A 15,366-nucleotide genomic window follows, 5' to 3' on the forward strand; every position below is an offset into this window, starting at 1 on the left:
ATCATTAATAAATCAATTCCCTATGTGTGGGATTTTTACTTCCGGAACCAGACAGTTGTACTCAGGAATTCCTATCCAGCCATTTATTCAATGAAGATAGTTTTTTCTTAAGTGGATCCCTGAAAGCAGAAAGTTTAATCAGTTTAGTGAGCTTAAGGATTATTAACGTATTTGCTCTTACAGATTTCTAATATATTTCTCTTTTGTCCCCCACCCCTCATCCTCTTCTCCGCCCACACTCACGTCATGGCCCATATTCCATTTCTCCTCATTTCACCTCCCACTCCCTCCTCCTCTCTTAACAGTCGCTATCTATCTGGGTATCAAAAAGCGTCAGAGCCCCGGACCCCCCGATGCAGCTGGGATGTGAGGGTGCGGAGCCCGCGGGACCCGGCCGAGGTGGTGCTGGCGCTGCGCGAGGCGGCGCAGGGCTGTGGCTGCCAGGTCCATCAGGCCGGGCCCTTCCTCCTCTCCTGCACCCACGGAGCCGCTGGCTCCGCGTTGCCTTTGAAGCTGAGGTGTGCCAGCTGCCCAACGGCCCCGCCGAGACCAGCGGAGTCCGATTCAAGCGCCTGTGGGGGGCACCGCTTGCCTTTCGGGACATTGCCACCAAAGTGTCCAAAGAACTTGAACTCTGAGGGTGACAGGGGGTGGAGGGTAAGGGCACAAATTGGGACAGAAAGATGCAATGTGCATTAAAGGAACTAGCCCTGCCCCCACCCCCACCTCATCTACAAAGCCTATAAAGACTGGTAGAAACACAGACACATGGACATTGTGAGCTGGGCACCTGCTCACACAAAAGCCCTGCTGAAGGAACTCCCTTTACCAGGTCTATTTTACCTGGTATCTTAGCCATGTTATTTTTAACACCTGTTTTCCAGGCATATTTTGTCACAACACTCTGTACATTGTCATTTATTTTTTAACTGCTGCTATTTATATTCTTCTACTGCACCTGCAAGAAGAGTATGGTTTGTTTATTTTTATCCTTGTTTAAAGGGATAGTTCACCCAACTATGACAATTCTGCATTCATTGATTCACCCTTGTTGTTCCAAAATGGCAAGACTTTCTTCTGTGGAATACAAAAGGAGATATTTAGCAGAATTTCCATGCTGCTCTGTCCATGGTTACCATTCACTTCCATTGTGATTTCTTTCCATACAATGAAAGTGAATAGTATTCAGTGACAAAGTTGCTTGAACCTTTTGCTAAATATCTCCTTTTGTGTTTGACATGAGAAAGAAAGTCATGCAGATTTGGAATGACACAAGCACCTTTTTATTTTTGGGTGAACTGTCCCTATAAATAACCATATTTACCAAACGTGTGAAAACCACACCATTCCGAACTGTAGACATGGGGAGCCATTTAAAAATGCAAGTGCTGAAAGTGATAGCAATTCCTCGCATATTTTTTAATGATCTGTCCTTGTTGGTAGTATCAGACCTGTAACTTGCCAGAAATGCAGGTTGAGTAGATGATGTCTGCTTTCCTGAGCCTCCTGTTTTTAGTCCCTGATTTTTCTGCATCTCAGCAATCCTATGTTATTACATGATCAAACACCGTAGCACTTTACAACTTAGTAAGCAACATCACATGTTTTAAAGTAGTTCTCCCTTCAAATGGTGCAATTTTACCTGTTGAGCCAAGTTAAGACACAATGCTCTTTGTTTTGCTCTTTTACATGTTATGCTAATGAGAAACTTCTGTTATCTTGCCAGAAGTGCACTCTGCTGAATGGCCATAAACAGACTGTTGACTTTGCTTATCTCTGATTTGACATAGTATCTCCTTCAAGATTGGAAAATGTCTGAGCTGTGCAATGTGAAAAAATGCAAGAATGATTAATACAACATTTGTCTGAAGTATTGATTTGTGTGTCAGTTTATTTAAGCCTTTCAGCCTTTTGAATGGCAAGTATTTTTGGAGTGCTTTTAATTTTAAATTGTAAGTTTAGTTTAAAGCTTTCTACCATTATCATTGTTTTCCCACACCCTAACTCTAATTATTTGATGTAAAACTTTAGCTGTTTTTAAAAAAAATTAGCGAATGTGTTATAATGGATCTCCGCATTTAATTAAAAACCAAGATAATTGCTTATGGAAATGATACACTGATCAGCCACAACATTAAAACCACCTGCCTAATATCATGTAGGTCTGCTTCTTGCCGCCAAAACAGCCCTAACCCGCATCTCAGAATATCATTCTAGCTATTTTTCTTACCACAATTGTACAGAGCGGTTATCTGAGTTACTGTAGACTTTGTCAGTTGGAACCAGTCTTTTGTTTTTTTTTTTTGGGACCATTCGGAGTAAATGCTAGAGACTGTTGTGTGTTAAAATCCCAGGAGATCAGCAGTTACAGAAATACTCAAATCAGCCCATCTGATACCAACAATTATCCATGTGATCTTCTAATCAGCCAATTGTGTGGCAGCAGTGAAGTGCATAAAATCATGCCGATACAGTCAGGAGCTTCATGTTGTGGCTGATCGGTGCGTGTGTGTGTGTGTGTGTGTGTGATATATATATATATATATGACTTTACAGTATAAAAGTGAAGGGTAGTTAGATGATGACTATTTTTTCCATTTAGCCACTCTAAACTAGATGTTCGCAGGTGTGAGTAGGTTTGGATTTTCTTGCCTTAGTGTTTGTTTGTGTGCCTGAGTATATAAGAAGTTAAAACACAGGGTGATTGTTACTTGGGGCCATTTATTAACTTTGTACAACCAAAAAAAAAAAAAAAATTAGGTGAATATAACATAGCCAGATATTCCAGCCATGTGGTCATTTGATCCCAGGATGGTACAGATAGAACAAGAAGTTAAGAAGTAAAAGGACAGGAAAAAGAAGACAACAGGAAAGAAAGGAAGGAGGAAAAAGGGAGCAGGGTGGAGTGTCTCTTGGAAAAGTCTAGCAAGTGTGCTTGACAGATGGCATGATTGTATGAAGGAAGAAAAATACAAAAAAGAAGCCAATTTACTTCTGGGCAGGGATCATGGCATCGATGGACTCTCCCTTCTCCAGTTTCTTTTCCATTTCAACCATGAGCTTCACACCATCAACCACCAGCTGTACCTGCTGCACCTCGGAGGAGCCCAGACGATCAGCGTTGGAGATGTCAAACACCCCACCGACGGAGGCAGTGTCAACACCACCTGGATAAAGCAGGTATGACAAGTGTCTCAGACAGATCATCACAATGTATTCGCTTCCTCAAAAAAAAAAAAAAAATAGCCAAAACAAGCTGGTCTTAGCAGCCTTATGCTGGTCTACCAGCCTGGCCAGGCTCGTTTATGATCTTCCAGTTCAACCAAGGTTGTCTAGTTTAGTGATTCCAAACCTTGGTCTTGGATGACCCCCAACACTTCACATTTTGGATGGCACCCTTATCTAACACACCTGACCTCAACTCTGCTTGTTAGTAGAGGGTCTATGAGCAGAACTGGGTGTGTCAAATAAGGGAGACATCTAAAACATGCAGTGTTGGTGGGTCTCACGGACCAAACTTGTTAAAAAGAAATCACTTTGTTGTTCAGCTTGGGCATGATTTCAAGCCTACCTGTGCCACGCTTCTGAAGACGCAGTCTGGTCAGGATCTCCTCAAATTTTGCATGTGTGCTAAGTTTGGGGAGCTTGACGTGCACACCACCACGCAGGCCGGTACCCAAGTTAGAGGGGCAGGTAAGAACAAAACCGAGATGCTCATTCCACATGAAACCGTGGTTGTGCTTCTTGAAGACATCCTCAATCTGTAACATAAAACCCAAATGATTAAGGTCTTTGGTTGCTTAACACATAAGCCTAGCCAGAAGTTTACAAGTCTCTACTCGAACAGTTTGTATAAGGCAGTATTTCCAAACCTTGTTACTTGAGGATCTACAACAATAAAATACTCTTGATTCAACATGTCAACTTGCCAGTTGAGACTCCATGACCTTAAATGGGTGTGTCAGATAATAGAGACATTCAAAATGTGTATTGTTGAGGAGCCTCTAGGAACACTGCTTGGAAAACGCTGGTTAATGAGGACTTACTTTCTGCAGACCAACACAGAACCTCTTGAAGACCTCCTTCATGTTGCCGCCCTTCTGCATGGAGATGACACGCAGGTGATCCTCCTCATTCACCCAGACGAGGAAAGTCTTGTTGACGTTGTGCCAGATACCTCTTGCGTCAGGCCAGTCACGGGCCATACCAGCAGCCAACAGCAGTGGGGAAACAGGTTTGTCAAAGAGGAAATGGTCAGCAATGAGCTGCTCCTGCTCCTTGTCAGTCATGTCCTTGAGAGGGTAGTACTTGCCCTTGAACTCACCATCCAGACTGTTTAGAGCTGCAAGAATATGGAGGAACAATACAAACCTTAGTGAAATCAGGCGTTGCTTTGTGGAAATGTGGGCTTTCGGACTGCTGCTGAAATTCAAGGGGCCCAGCACAATTTTTGAGGTGGGCTCCTTCTCTCCAAGGCATAATTAGAATGTTTGTGTGAGTGTTTCCCAGCCCTGTTCCTTAAACATGCCATTAGTCATCAGTAAACATGTGTTCCTTTTCTGACACACTTAATTCAGGTATCTACTAACATGCTGATGAAATTAATCAGGTGTGCATGATTGGAGAGACATCCAAAATGTCTATTGTTGGGAAGGGAAAGAGTAATTTATATTCGCTTTACTCTTTAATATGAATGACTTTTCCCCAGAAATTCCTACATTTCGGACATCCACCTTCTGTAACATGGCTGGGAAACACTGCCATAGAAGGCCTTATTGAGCCCACTTCATATCAGGGCCTGGGACAATGTTCCTGGTCACCCCCTGACAATAGCCCTTCTCATAAGAGAACAATGTTTAATGGAGTTGCTTGAGATGAAGAAACTGAAGGCTTACCCTCAATGGAAAGCTTCTCCACAGCCCTACGCTCACCACGACTGTTGTGGGGAGGCAGTGTGAATCCCTTGATGCTGCGGCCAGTACGCACACGGCTGCTCAGCACGTAGTTGGGGTCAAGGTCATCCCCACCCTGTGCAAAGGGAAAGGTAAAACATGGGTTATTAAAAGTTTTGCTTTCTACTAAAGAAAAGAAGTTTCATGCTAAATCAAACAGTTTAAACTGGTTTAAACTGTTTGATTTATCAGGGAACTTCTTTGGCTTCAAGCAGGACTCCTAACTAAATTGGTGCTTGGCAGTTTAACAGTCTTTGACTATCTTAGGGATTTTTTTCAGCAGAGTTGTGTTCATCAACACATTTTTGCATACCTTCAGGTTCTCGAAGTTCAGATCAGTTGCATGCTTGTCAGTGGGCTTGTAGCCACCATGACGGTCAGAAATTATGGGGTCGAACAACTCCTTGAAGACCTCGTAGGACTCTTCATCACCAGCCACACAGCCGACGGTCATGATGAAGGGGTGGCCTGAGGTCAGGATTAAAGAGAGATGCTTTATATATCTTTACTGTTCCATGTAAAACAATCAAAATGTATGCTAAACTGTCATAAATAGTGATGGAATGTTTTCATTGTATTTTGCTCAGACCAAATGTTTGCCATGTATACTCTTGTCCTCACCAGGGTTGTCCACACCAGTCTGGATGCAGTCATCCAGGGTGAATCCGCTGGGGGTGGATTTGCTCCTGAGTTTATTGTAAATGTCCTTACTCAGCACCTTGGCCATGTGGTTGTTGTGCTGAGAGAGGTCAGGGAACTCCTCCTCCAGAGGGAACTTCATCTTGTAATCGTTATGGCAGTTCTTAGTCATGATTGCACTTTTCCGATGATCTGCCAAAAGACGAAGGAAAGCAAGTTGACTAAAGTTGAAAAAGTACCAAAATATAACTCTGCATAAATGGAATTCTTGCATTGACATTGAGAATTAGGAAGAGCTAGTTTCGGAAAGGTTATTAAAAGAATAAGTGAAGCTAGTTTCCACAATAAGATGCCAACAGTTGCAGACAAGGAATATAGTATATGTTGTGTCTAAAGCAAACCACAGTTTCTTAGTATCAAAATATGTGGCTATGTCTACCCCCTGCTTCATATTTCTACATGGAGTGGTGGTTGTATGGCTTGCATACTTATGTGCATCAGACATGCGCACTCACCCCATAATGGGAATTATGACTGTGTTAACTGGCTTGTGCAGAATTTAAAAAACTTTAGTAGAAATATTTAATGCTTAAAGTAAGTAATTACTGAAATCCATTTGTACACATATTCAAAGCTTTTGCAGATGGTTTGCACAAAAAGATCACACCATTTGAGATATAAATTATAAATAGACTATAGTCACTGAATACATCATCTATACATTTCTCCAGGTTTTATGATCTTTCGCCAAAGTAGCAGTACCCTCACAACAGGTGTCCCACAAACACACAACTCATTCCTCCCATAGACCACAACCCTTTTCCAGAATGCTATTTTATTAGCTCACCAATGCATGTTTGTTTAAACCTTGCTAGGCAAGGACAAGATCTTTACAGGCCTAGCATGAGCAAAATAGCCTTGCTCCAAAAATAAACTGAGGCAAGAAACTACAGAGCAAGAGAAATATCCAGATATATTGTGCATGAGTGATCCAGTCGTTAATGCCAATTAGATTTTATTCATTTGTATGGGGAAAACGTTGGACCAACCACACTGAAAGTCTTGAGAATTAAAGTAGTCATGTTTGCGAAGTTTTTCATGTTTCATCAAATACCCCTTATTCCCACCCTTTTCAAATTGCTGACACATTTACCTGCACAGGAGAAAAGGTAACAGTCCTTGGGATCAGATGCTGTTCACCAAAGCCAATGTAGGGGTTGCCCAGCCTTTCAAAATGTTAGACTTTGGTTTATATACTGTGACGCTTGCTGCCCATTGGTTGCTCAGTTCATGCCTGCTTGAGCCCCATTGGAGAACTGCGCTTCTTGATAGGGGTTTTAGGTTCTAAAAGGAAAGAACATACATCACAACACCCGAGATGGGGCAACAGCTGTCCCAACCCCTTCACAGTGGCCTGTCCTCCCATGTTCAGACAGACATGAGTGTTATGTCATAAACTCCACAAAGGCACTGCAGAAGCACAAGGAAGTCTAATCTTCACATTGTAATAAATTAAATTAGTAAAGGATTTTTCAGTTCTATTTTGTTGGCCAAACACAATCATCTTTGCTGCTCTGAAGAAAATTCTCAAACATGATTACAATTTAAACAAAAGCCCACTTGGCCGATAAAATGAACCTTGAACACCTTTGCCTTGTGCCTATGAGCAGCTTGAACATTGTGTTTTGATTTGCCAATGTATGTATGAGTTAAAATAAATCAAAGTATAGTAAAGTACAGTACAGTGCATTTCTATACTATAGTATACACTACTTACTCTACTAAATTACTGTATATTATGCATTACAAAACTATACTATAAAACAATACAGCCTGTGCTATATCTGATGTAACATGTTCTCCCCATATCCTGAATGAGATGGTTCCATCCCTGGGAAAAGCATCAAGAGTACATGACTGACTGATCACATGACAGGTGGGCAGAATGTTCCAGAGCACTGTAGAGGAAACTATAACATCAGTGAAGGAACAGGTGTGTGGAAGTATATATGTGTGTGTGTACAGTACAGGCAGTCGGAAGAGTTAAAAAGTCAACCCTCCCCTTACTCTTTATTAAAACTCAGGTCCAGTTTCACTATTGCACCCTGCCTATCTAGCCAATGTGACTAAATTAGTTTAACATTATCTCCGCCTTGCCAGTTTGCCAAACCAAAATGATCCCACTTGAGCCGTTGCCCATTCTTGTGGTTACTGTAGTGATCTGCCCTGCTGAACAAAAAAAAACATAATTCGCATTCCTTTATATGAGATATTGATAAGTGTGTATGAGACTGAAAAACATTCAGTCTCTGTGGTGTGCTGGAGCCTTTGGGTTGCAGTAGAAACGATTGAGAAGAAGAGAGGGGTCAAAAGGGGAAAGGAAAAAAGCAACTGCTCCAAAATTAGCCATAACACAGCAGCACTGCATCAGACTGTAAAGGGGACCAGGTGCAGGTTTACGATTTCTGATGCCCCAAGCGACCGATCAACCCGGAGCCCCCTTTCGAAAATGTTGCTTAAATAAATTACATCAAATTGACTTGAAATCATAATTTTAAATTCATCCTATCAGATGTTGTAACCAAGTACATTCAAAATGTTTAATGAAACAAAATTCTAGTTCAAGATAATTATTGCATGTTTTCTGTTTTTTCCGACAATACAGTGATTAAAAAAACGCAATGTTTACATGCATGTTTTTTTACAAAACACTTTTTTTAATGAACAGGTGTGCAAATCCTATTACTTACATAATAATAACATTTTGGAATACAGTTGAATTTATCACAATTAGAATCCAACAATTATGCTCTGTGTGAAAATAAAGTGGATCCTGTTCCATTAATAACTGCTGTATTCTAAAGGAATCAGACTACAAACTTTTTATCTATGACTGGATAAGATTGAACTGAACCTGAGAAAAATGTTTTCCCAATTCCTCTGATTCTAACATTCCAATTTTAGATGACTGAATCCTTGGTAGATAACATATGCTTTGTATATGCTGCAAGACATTTTCAATTTGCTGTACTTTCTATGTCAATAGGCTGTCTACACATTGTTACATGACAATGCTGGATGAATAGCTTTAGATATATTTAACTAAATGTGTATGAAGCTCGTCTGTCATCTTATAGCTGCTGTATTTCAGGATTGTATGGTGCACGCAATCTTTTTTTATCTTTTTTCCATGCAATGACAATGAATGGTGACTGAAGCTGTTTGTTCTTTTGTGTCCCACGGAAGAAAGAAAGTCATGTTGGATTGGGAAAAACATGAGACAATGACAAATGATTACATTTGGAGTAAACTTCCCTTCAATTGCAATATTTCTGGATCCAATTTGTGCACATTTGTATGCATGTTTGAAATGGGAACCTCTTCCATTGAAAAAAGAGTTGGTCCACTGCCTTGTGCTACAGGCACAATGTTTAGTGCCAGGTTGCAATGTTGTCTCTCTCTTTATGCCATTTTGCCAGATTGAATTGCACTGACTCAGTTATGTGTCCCTGCACCCGTCCTTCCCCCTGCCTGTCCATTGACCTCTGCCCTCAGAATTTAGAGTGACCATATTCATACCAACTACCCAAGTCAAATAAAAGAATAAACCTGTTAAAAATGCAATAAGATTTGAGAATGAGGTCCAAATGTGGTGTGATTTCTGTTGTATTAGTACAGATCTGTAAATCTTGGTGTATATGAACAGAGCTGGATAACTTGTCACTGAGTCACATAGTTCAGCACTAAGGTGCCAGGTATGTTCTTTCTTTAAGTGTAAGTTAGTTGAAAATTTGATTCACGGAGCTCCACATTAAGTACCGACGCTTTGCTGAATCTCTTTTATATGTTATATCTCCCACATCTATACAGTCAAGCCATACACTCTCCTAAACTGCCATACAAAACCGGTTTATGTTTTCAATCCTCAGTTCAAGAAAAGTTGTAGTTATTATTTTGCGTAGAAGCATACTGTAGATATCATGTTACAAAATTTCTCTTTGAAAGCACAGATAGGACTGCTAGCATTAACAGCTGTGCTGTACACGTCACATGTGGTGTGGAGGGGCTTTACACTGTCATGGTCATTGCGTTCTCTTTGCTTAGCAATATTCTCCCATAACACCTGTCTGCTGAGGCCAAAGCTTGTCCACCTTCCATTAACTTTCTGAAAAAATCCCTTCTGGTCAAATTTTTTCCTGTAATACATGATACAATAATTTTGGGTGAGAAACAAAGCAAAAAATATCATTCTTATCCACAAAAACACTTCCACCCAGCTTTCATATGTGCGATCATGAGAGAAGCTTTTTTACGGGTCCTCACACTTTACGCATGCATACTGACATGGTTACATGTGAATTGACCTATACGTGGTACAACCTGGACATATTTGTGTGAACATGCAAGCTTGCAAAAGTTTTTTAAGAACTGAATTTTTTTTTTATCCAACCCAAAACCGTTTGTATCACCAGGGGTGTTAAATGTACTCAGAAATGATACTGGGATACTCAGAAGTGAAAGTACGGCTATTGAGTGAAAATGAAACTCAATTAAGTCCAAGTATCTTGCCAAAAACATACTTGAGTGAAAGTAAAAAAGTATTCACATTAAATTGTACTTAAGTATTAAAACATTTAAAAAGTAACTTTTTTCTTAACTAAAAATGATATCAACCGAGGAGACGATGTCTGAGAGATGTTAAATTCTATTGGTTTGTTAAGTCGCCTTTTTACTGTCTTTGACGACGGTCATATTTCTTCCCAGTGGCAAAAATTACAAAAGCCTTTTGTTTTTAAATATATTTGCAATGTGAATTATAATTTTTTACTTGTATAACTGTCCAATCTGCAGAAGTAGCAGGCGTTTAGAATCAAATTTAGTACAAAAACTATCAGTGTTTCTCACTTTGTGCTCATATGAATGAATACATCACATTCAGTCGGCCGGTCACATACGTTCTAGTCACATAAATGTTTCAACTTATCCGAAGCTCAAATCAGATCTAAAATTCAGCATCTCCAGGTGGTCAGAACTCCAAGCAGCAGCTGTGGGACATTGCATATATAATGACTGACCTCTGTCTGATGCAGTGAAACGATGGCATCAGTCCAGTAAGATGATAGAAAATGTACTTTTCACATTTAAATATTTAACATTATATAAACATATATATATATATATATTACACACACACACACATACACACATTTGTATATATATCTATTTTTTTTTTTACAGATTAATTTAGTTAGTTATAGCATAAAGTACAATTATATTGACCGAATAATATTGTGTGATGTTATTTGATATTTTTTACAATAACTTCCAACACCTTAAAATTTTAATGTGAGAGTTTATTGGTTGTTGTAAAAAACGTGCTTAAATGTCACAATTTATCTTTTTCTTGTGTCATTTGTAACAGGGCACACCAAAACAGTAAAATTATCCAGAATTTACACAGTTATCTGGATCAACTGAATCATTTATTAGGTAGGCCTATCTTTAATTTGAATTCAATTAACATTTTTGAAAAGCAATCATAGCACATAAACTGTTATGTAAGTAACCCAGAGAGAGAGAGATGTTTTAGTGATTCTTTTGACTTGAAGAGATATACTGTAGATGCATTGCACTGTAAAGTTGCCCTTCTTGGGCATGGGTCTGCTAACCACCCATATAGCAGCTGAACCATCAATCACTCTACTCTCCTATATCTGTCCAGCAGCCACAGTTGCTCCATTTCTATCACACTCCTTCCACTTAATATCCCAGTGCTCACTTTTCCTCCCAGATCAGCCATTTTGCTGTTGCTCTTTCCAAAAAATTCTGATTATTCACTCATTGGTTTTGATCCCTCCAATAAGTGCTTTGATTTTTGATAAACCTGTATGTTAAGCTAAAGACGATTTCTAGATGCATCCCCATCCCCCTGATCTGTGTGGTTTTCAATCATCAAGTTAAGCAAGTCTGATGGGGCCAAGGCTAATGCTGCTTATTTTACACTCCCAGACACACACCCTCCCGCTCACCCTAAGCGGCTTTATTGAAACTATGCCAATGAGGCGTCACAGAAAGACTCCTCCTTATTAATCTCCAATAAAGAGTTTGTCTACATTGACTTGGACTCTCTGATGTAATATATTTACAAAGATAGTTTCTTTGCATTTGCTGGAGGTATTGTGCTTGGAAAACCCAAACTAATAGCTTTAATGGTCTCAAACCACAATTACAGCTTCTCAGAGGCACCTATGATAAAAACAAAACAGCACCAAAACTGCTGTATAGGTAGGCAGCTCAAGATTTAAGACACAATCATGCAGTTCAATGTTGTCAATACTAGCGGGGTACCTTCCTAAACATAAATTTTGAACATCATAGACATAGATGGTTTCTGTCTGGCATACGGCGCATGCGCAGTACAGATTGTGAGCCGGATCAGGTAAGAGCTGTTAATTCAGGCGGTCTGAGACACAACAACAGGTGAATGATCGCAACGGAGGCTGTACCTGGCTGTTTTGGGATAAATATATCGCTCTATATCAATGACAATGAAGATGTGATGCTATTGAATGGATATTTTTGTTGGAAGTATATTTTCCATCGGCTCAAATAAATTGGGACACGTCCGGCGGCCGCCGACAGCTCGGCAGGTAAATAAATAAACATGAGCTGATATGTCGACTGTCACTGAGAGAGTCGAGAGACTTACTTTGAGACGTCATTTAAAGTATTATTGTCGGTGTTTGTGTTCCAGAATTAGACAAAATATTCGTTATTAATGCGAATCTGATAAAAGCCAACAGTTTAATTAAGGCTGATGCAGTTATGAGTATAGATCCAGTTTCTAAATAGTTTGTATTTAATTATCATTTATCTATATTTTTCGGACATTCATTCATTCATTCATGAATGTTATGTCGTCCAGTCAGCTTTAAACTTAAATTTTGTTGATGTACATCCGTATTGTTTTTATTGTTGTCATGATACATGTTGAATATCAGATATTATAAAAAACAAATAAATCATCCCCATACAGAAACGCGATATACTGATACATTATCAACACACACACACACACACACACGTATATACACATACAGTTATAGTTCATGTATTTACATGGCATATATTAAAATTACACTCTTTGGTAAATGTATTTATGAAATATAAATCAGTGGTGAAATGTTGTATTCAGTACAGTTGAAGTCAGAAGTTTACATACACTTAGTTTGAAGTCATTAAAACAAATTTGTTTACCACACCACAGATTTAGTATTAACAAACTATATTACAAGTCGTTCAGGACATCTAAATCTACTAGTCATTTCCAACAATTGTTTACCTTTTAATTGACTGTATCACAATTCCAGTGTGTCAGAAGTTTAAATACACCAAGTTAACTGTTTAAGCAGCTTGTAAAATTCCAGAAAATTATGTCAAGCCTTTAGACAATTAGCCAGTTAGCTTCTGATAGGGGATGTGTACTTAATTGGAGGTGTACCTGTGGATGTATTTTAAAACTTACCTTTAAATTCAGTGCCTCTTTGATTGACATCATGGGAAAATCAAAAGAAATCAGCCAAGACCTCAGAAAACAAATTGTGGACCTCCACAAGTCTGGTGGATCCTTGAGAGCAATTTCCAAATGCCTGAAGGTATTACATTCATCTGTACAAACAACAGTACGCAAGTATAAACACCATGGCACCACGCAGCCATCATACCACTCCGGAAGGAGACGCACTCTGTCTCCTAAAGATGAATATAGTTTGGTGCAAAAAGTGCAATTCAATCCCAGAACAACAGCAAAGGCCCTTGCGAAGATGCTGGACGAAACAGGTTGACAAGTATCTATTATCCACAGTAAAACGAGTCCTATATCGACATAACCTGAAAGGCTGCTCAGCAAGGAAAAAGCCACTTCTCCAAATCCACCATAAAAAAAGCCAGACTACAGTTTGCAAGTGAGAAAGATCTTGCTTTTTGGAGAAATGTCCTCAGGTCTAATGAAACAAAAATTGAACGAGGCCATAATGGCCATTGTTATGTTTGAAGCAAAAGGGTGAGGCTTGCAAGCCAAAGAACATCATCCCAACCGTGAAGCATGGGGATGGAAGCATCATGTTGTGGGGGTGCTTTGCTGCAGGAGGGACTGGTACACTTCACAAAATAGATGGCATCATGAGGAAGTAAAATTATATGGACATATTGAAGCAACATGTCAAGACATCAGCCAGGAAGATAAAGCTTGGTTTCAAATGGACAATGACTCCAAGCATTCCTCCAAAGTTGTGGCAAAATGGCTTAAATGACAACAAAGACAAGGAATTGGAGTGGCATTATAAAGCCCTGACCTCAGAAAATGTGTGGGCAGAACTGAAAAAGCGTGTGCGAGCAAGGAGGTCTACAAACCTGACTCCGTTACACCAGTTCTGTCTGGAGGAATGGGCCAAAATTGCAGCCAGTTAAACATTTTAAAGGCAATGCTACCAAATACTAACTAAGTGTGTGTAAACCTCTGACCCACTGGGAATGTGATTAAATAAATGCAATCTGATATAAATCACTCTCTACTATTATTCTGATATTTCACATTCTTAAAATAAAGTAGTGATCCTAACTGACCTAAGACAGGGAATGTTTTCTATGATTAAATGTCAGGACTTGTGAAAAACTGAATATAAATGTATTTAGCTAAGGTGTATTTAAATTTCTGAATTCAGCTGTATATGGACTTTTTATATCAGAGATAAACATATGAACATACATTTACCAAGCACTTTATTAGGAATACTATGGTCCTAATAAAGTGCCTGATGTGGTCTTTTTGAGTTACCATTGCCTTTCTGTCAGCTCGAACCAGTCTGGCCATTCTCCGTTGACTTCTCTCATCAACAAGACATTTCTGTCCGCAGAACTGCCGCTCACTGGATGTTTTTAGTTTTTGGCACCTGTAGACTGTTGTACATGAAAATCCCAAGAGCTCAGCAGTTCCATGCCTCATTTGAAATCACTGAGATAAAAAAAAAAATCCCATTCTGATGGTTGATGTGAACATTATTAACTAAAGCTCCTGACCCGTATCTGCATGACTTTATGCATTGCACTGCTGCCACACAATTGGCTGATTAGATAATCACATTAATATGTAGGTGTACAGGTGCTCCTAAAAGTCCTCAGTGAGGGTATATTTAATATATGTTATTTTGCATATATTGCCATAAATCACATTAAGAATTCTAGATTATTGAATTACAGCCCAGTGGTAATTACATCCAATTATGTGTTAGGCCTTTATATCATATTATAAACATACAATATATTTACAATATATTACATATGTTAATGTGTTGATGGTTTCATGGTAACAATCACTAAATTGCTATATTTAAATACACTGTCTAGAAAGTTGCATACAAGTTGGACTGCCTTTAACTTTGATTACGGCACGCATTTGTCATGGCATTGTTTCGACAACCTTATGCATCGTCACAGCATTTATTTCCATCCAGAGTTGCATTCATTTTTGGCCGAGATCTTGTATTGATGATGGGAGATATGAACCACTCTGTAAAGTGTTCTCCAGCATATCCCAAAGACTTTCAATGGGGTTAAGGTCAGGACTCTGTGGTGGCCAATTCATGTGTGAAAATTATTCCTCATGCTTCCTGAACCACTCTTCACAATTTGAGCCTGGTGAGTCTTGGCATTGTCATCCTGGAATATGCCCGTGCTGTCAGGGAAGAAGAAATCCATTGATGGGATAACCTGGTCA

At 39.4% G+C, this 15,366-nt stretch overlaps 1 protein-coding gene and 1 pseudogene across 1 annotated transcript; one reads left to right on the plus strand and one right to left on the minus strand.

Moving 5' to 3' along the window:
- LOC127631755 (MAP/microtubule affinity-regulating kinase 4-like) overlaps window positions 1–1,947 on the plus strand; it is a 52,500-nt pseudogene extending 50,553 nt beyond the window's left edge.
- A 772-nt stretch (window positions 1,948–2,719) lies between these two features.
- On the minus strand, window positions 2,720–13,266 carry LOC127631740 (creatine kinase M-type-like). Its single transcript, XM_052110027.1, has 8 exons — window positions 13,117–13,266; window positions 6,745–6,935; window positions 5,574–5,783; window positions 5,266–5,420; window positions 4,896–5,028; window positions 4,047–4,342; window positions 3,572–3,761; window positions 2,720–3,167 (listed from the first exon to the last, which is right to left on the minus strand). The coding sequence occupies exons 3-8, from the start codon at window positions 5,761–5,763 to the stop codon at window positions 2,989–2,991; spliced, it is 1,143 nt and encodes a 380-aa protein (XP_051965987.1). The 5' UTR covers window positions 5,764–5,783; window positions 6,745–6,935; window positions 13,117–13,266; the 3' UTR covers window positions 2,720–2,988.
- Window positions 13,267–15,366: the final 2,100 nt, after the last annotated feature.

This window comes from Xyrauchen texanus, chromosome 38 (genome assembly GCF_025860055.1).
Source record: "Xyrauchen texanus isolate HMW12.3.18 chromosome 38, RBS_HiC_50CHRs, whole genome shotgun sequence".
NCBI lineage: Eukaryota > Metazoa > Chordata > Actinopteri > Cypriniformes > Catostomidae > Xyrauchen > Xyrauchen texanus.